The sequence below is a fragment of the Lycium barbarum genome, chromosome 4, assembly GCF_019175385.1.
Source record: "Lycium barbarum isolate Lr01 chromosome 4, ASM1917538v2, whole genome shotgun sequence".
Classification (NCBI taxonomy): Eukaryota; Viridiplantae; Streptophyta; class Magnoliopsida; order Solanales; family Solanaceae; genus Lycium; species Lycium barbarum.
Genome location: NC_083340.1, coordinates 132,027,846 through 132,032,677, shown reverse-complemented (window position 1 = coordinate 132,032,677; position 4,832 = coordinate 132,027,846). Strand labels below are relative to the sequence as shown.

The 4,832-nt window shown below is 34.9% G+C and overlaps 1 protein-coding gene across 2 annotated transcripts; it reads left to right on the top strand.

Annotated features, from left to right (window-relative positions):
• The first annotated feature begins 378 nt into the window (after window positions 1-378).
• On the top strand, window positions 379-3,785 carry LOC132638604 (uncharacterized). Of its 2 annotated transcripts, XM_060355428.1 has the most exons (3): window positions 379-797; window positions 902-982; window positions 1,500-3,785. In XM_060355428.1, exons 2-3 carry the CDS (start codon window positions 937-939, stop codon window positions 2,834-2,836), a joined length of 1,383 nt encoding a protein of 460 aa, XP_060211411.1. In that variant the 5' UTR covers window positions 379-797; window positions 902-936; the 3' UTR covers window positions 2,837-3,785. The 2 variants fall into 2 exon arrangements, with proteins under 2 accessions (XP_060211411.1, XP_060211412.1); XM_060355429.1 differs by lacking the exon at window positions 379-797 and having other exon boundaries at window positions 825-982.
• Window positions 3,786-4,832: the final 1,047 nt, after the last annotated feature.

The following is a 4,832-nucleotide window of genomic DNA, read 5'->3' as shown; positions in this document are numbered from 1 at the left end:
CATAACTAGTAATAAGTAAATAGAAGAAGAAATAGAGCAAAATTCTTGTGGACAGTCGGTAATGGGCATTATACAACAGTTCATCGCAGTGGCCGAGAAGCTTTTTAACCAGAGAAGTCAACAGAAACCATCAGATGCATATGCTTCTAAAGGCAAGTACAGTGACGGCGTTACATCGGTAGTGACCAAAAAAACAGTAATAGTTCCATTAAGTATAATGAAGGAGCTCAATCATATGAATACGTTAGCAATATTCTCTGCAAGCAGCTTCGTAAATTAGCTATTTTGTATCTTGTATCTTATAAGAGACCAGTTCCCCTGTATTTTCTCTTATTCTATGTGAGGAAGTTACCTAGATCCTCTCCGTCCACATGCCCGTTTAGGCGAAAAATGATTAGACAACTTCCTTTGATATGTGGGCATTTCGAGTTTTGGGCTAAAATCATCCCTCTACTATGGGCCAAGCCTAAGGTACATCCTCGTGTTACCATAGTGAGCAAAAAACATCCTTGTACTATTCAAAAAGCGGCAAAATCCATCCTTCTGTTAGAAGCTGTCAAGAAACTCACGGTCCCAACAAAAGAACGTGCCAAGCACGTGGCTTTCAACCTAAATTTTCCAAATATCTCCTTCCCGCCCGATCGTCTTCCACCTTTCAGCAAACTAATACTTCTAAAACCAGCAGTTTCTTTCCATATATGAACTTTGGAGAATAATCTAGGGTTACTCGATGAAGAAAAGCAGAGTGTTCTCCTGAACAAAACAGAGGACTCTTTTTCTCACACTTCATAAACAAGGTAAAAAGAATTGTAGCAATCGGAAAAAGTGAGAAATTTTCCTGTTCTATTACGATTGTTGATTTTTATCAAACTAAACTTCTTCTTCATTCTTAAAACACCAGATACTGTGGGTTGGAGCAAAGAAACAATAGAAAGAATGTTGGCTCGATGTTTAAGTGGCCGATCATCCACACCCAACTATGGTACTATGGATATTCAAGATCTTTAAGTCTTTGCTATGAATATATTATCTGTTACTGGTTATTATAGTATTATACACAGTCGCTTTCACATTAGTTTATACAAATACTACAGATTTTTCAAAGTCCTGATAACTTTTTTATTTGATATATAAGTCTATTATTTTAGATTCTGTTTGGATGGGCTTATGCCTATAAGCTGTTTGCAGCTTATAAGCTAAAAAATAAGTTGGGTAGTCTAACTTATTTTTTTTGGCTTATAAGTTGTTTTCAGCTTATAAGTTGTTTTAGATAAGCTAAGTTAAATGGGCCCAATTATTTTTTTGAGCTTGTTTTAAGCACAAAATGACTTTAAGCTGGTCAGCCAAACACTCAAAAAAACTGAAAACAGCCTATAAGCAACTTATAAGCCAATCCAAACGGGCTCTTAATATTCATTAGACGTGTATTTATTTGTTAGCTGTTTATATTCATATTCATATTTAAAATAATAGTCTCATATTGGTAATGTTATATGCAGATCCTATCTCTGAAGCCTTACTTTTCACAATTAAAGTACACCATGGTGGATCATTTGTTCGTACTCCGACACGAGGCTACATAGGTGGGAAAGTCGAATATTTTGACTATGTAAATGGGACAACGATAAAGCTATCAGATTTTAAGAATATGGCCGAGCAATGTAATTATGACAAGGAGTCAGTGGTGTTTTGGCATAAATATGGTTTAAACCTTTATAAGGTTCGATTAGTCGGGAGCAACACTAAAGCTACTAGAGTTGCTACTTGCATTCCAAAGGATAGAGTGGTTGAGATATATTTTGAACATTTGGATTTCTATCGTGACGAAAATCAATGTCATGAGGAAACAGAAATGAATTCTTTACCAATGATTGATGTAGGAGCAAGCAGTGATGATTCTCATGATAGTGATTTTGAAGATTCTGATTATACTTTGGAGGAAGATGATCTATTGTTCTCCAAAAACGTTGACCCTTCGGCTGAATCTTTTGGGATAAGTATCCATGGGAAAACGAAGAAAAATGATGCAACGCAAGATTATGTAAGTGAAGATATGCGAAGAAAGATGCAGAATGAGGAGGGTGACTCGGATTGCGTAGATTCTGATGACACAAGGAGTTTGAATAGTGACTGCGATTCTGAAACTAATGATTGTGAGTTTCCCAAGCACAACCCAAAAACTGATGCCCTTAATCCTAAATTAGAGTTGGGAATGGTATTTGGTAACAAAAAAGAGTTTAAGGAAGCTGTCATTGCAAATCAAGCCAAAATTGGAAAGTCAATCAAGTGGATCAAAGATGACAGAGAAAGAGCTAGGGCAGAATGTAGACGTAAAAAGTCTGGATGTAAGTGGAAGATATTGGACTCGGCAATGCAAAGGGACACGTCTTTTCAAATAAAGACGTTTGATTCCGATCATACTTGTTTTGGGTGGAATTATAAGAATAAAATCATCACTTCAAGCTGGATAGCAAGGAGGTATATTGATAGAATTAAATCAAATAAGACTTGGAAAGTATCAGAATTCAGAGATACATTGAGTAGGGAATTACAATTGCATGTGAGTATACATCAAGCAAGAAGGGCAAAGGAAAAGGCTATTGCAATGATCGATGGACATATCAATGATCAGTTTAGTATATTATGGAACTATTGTAATGAAATTGTTAGAACCAATCCTGGTACTTCTGTTTTCATGAAACTAACTTCAAATGAAAGTTCTGACAAGCTGATGAGATTTCAGAGATTTTATGTTTGCTTTGCAGCTTGTAAAGCTGGTTTCAAGGCAGGTTGTAGGAAAATTGTTGGGATGAAAAACATTCTAGAAATAGAATAAAGCGTCGGAAATGATTGAAAACTTAACAAATTCACCAAGTGATTCAACCTATCAATAATACCAATGCAGTTGAGAATCTCAATGAAGAATGGTACCTCTCTAATCTAGAAAACTCAACTTTGCAAGAAAACAAGATTAACCTACTTTGATCTATGTTGCTCGGACTCTTCAAAATGTCAACTAATGCGTGTCGGATTCGTCAACAGTAGTGTGTTTTTGGAGAATTCAACACAGGTGCGGCATTAAAAGTGAAGAGTCCGCGCAACTTAGACTTTGATTTTTAGTGTCGAGATATTTCTTTATGTATTACAAAATGAATACAATACTGGATTATCCAAACCAGAATGAGAAAAGAAACAAAATTGTCACATCATTCTAACATTTTATCAAACAGGTAAGGGACATCTTAATGTCCAGTTATCAAATCTTGGTAATTTCTAATAGTTCTTAGCAAGCAATAATTTTTGTAAAAATGATGAAGATGAGGAGAACACAAGTCAAATACATTAACCAATTATAGACATAGCTTGCGAACTTTTACCATGTCTTGTGAGGAGCGATGACAATGTAGACATAGCTTTGAGTTGGAGTAGAAGAGTTGGAGCTATGGTTTCTATTCCTAGAAGTTCTAGGCTATTTTAGTTGAAGGAAAATTGAGTTATTGAAGTCTCTGCTTTGCTGTGGTGGACGACAATGAGAAGGATACTTGGAAAATTTAAGGGGAAAGCCACGTGCTTGGCACGTTCTTTTGTTGGGACCGTGAGTTTCTTGACAGCTTCTAACAGAAGGATGGATTTTGCCACTTTTTGAATAGTACAAGGATGTTTTTTGCTCACTATGGTAACACAAGGATGTACCTTAGGTTTGGGCTATAGTAGAGGAATGATTTTAGCCAAAACTCGGGCATTTCTCTTATAGCTTTTGGAGTACATTGACATGGAAAAGAATCTAAACCTCTGCAATTTATTTTTTGCTTCTAATAAATATCAGATTTAGAGGGTTTGATAGACACATTTGAGGACGAATTCAGGAGTTCAATAGGAACAATACTTAGTTGAAATGTCAAAAAGAAAAGAGGGACAAATTTAGGGGGTTGCATATGCATTAAGCCTTTCATTTAAGTTCCAATTTTTTGATGTGGTCATATTTATTTATTTATTTATTTTTCCCTAATGTACATTTTATTTTAGATTTACGAATAAGTGTTTTTCCTTGTGCTTGTAGAAAAAACAAATTACAACTTCAAAATAGTCACATCTAAACATGCTTATATTTTTCAGATAACCATCTAAGAATCATCTAAACATGCTTATAATTTCTCTTTATGATTTCTTTTATAGGTTAGTTTAGTAATGTAGATTAGAAAAAAAAAATCACTATACTAAAGAAGCAAATTAAAGATGCAAAGATAGAAATTATTAGTTGATTATTCTGTAACTTGGAATCGTTTTTCACATCTATGTTTAAAAAATGAAGAAATTACCATTACTTAATTAGATAAAGATTTCTCGAATTTACTCTAGCAGTTCGATTGTACATATCATGTTCCTGTGTAGCAACACCTTGTGGTCTTGTTTTCAAATTTAAAGGCTATTCCCATTTACAACTATTTTTAAAAAAATGAGAAAATTGAAATTACTTAAGTAGATAAATATTTCTCTGAATCTAAAATGGGAAAAACGGGAGCATAATTCATTGTATTTCATGTTATTATATTACTAGTTCCATGAGGCCCGTGCGCATAATTCATGTTTTTTTTTTGTGCAGATTGCCCTTCAAAAGCACCGGTAGCACCGGTAGCACCGGTCTTTAATTTTTGCCCCTCAAATTTGAAATCTTTAGTTTTTTCCCTTTGCCTAAAAACTCATGAATTTCGGGTTCGAACCTCCGCTCAGAAAAATTAAAAACATTGCAAGGCAGAGGGTTAGATTCGCTAGGCAGAGTTTGCCTTATGCCTAAAGGCAAAGAGAGTTTGCAGGCACACTACGCCTGATGG

Bases quoted from the DNA above. Each gene is read 5' to 3' on its own strand.
- LOC132638604 (XM_060355428.1), top strand. From the start codon at position 937: ATGTTGGCTCGATGTTTAAGTGGCCGATCATCCACACCCAACTATG. The intron at 983-1,499 runs GTACTATGGATA...TGTTATATGCAG, and splicing joins ATCATCCACACCCAACTATG to ATCCTATCTCTGAAGCCTTA.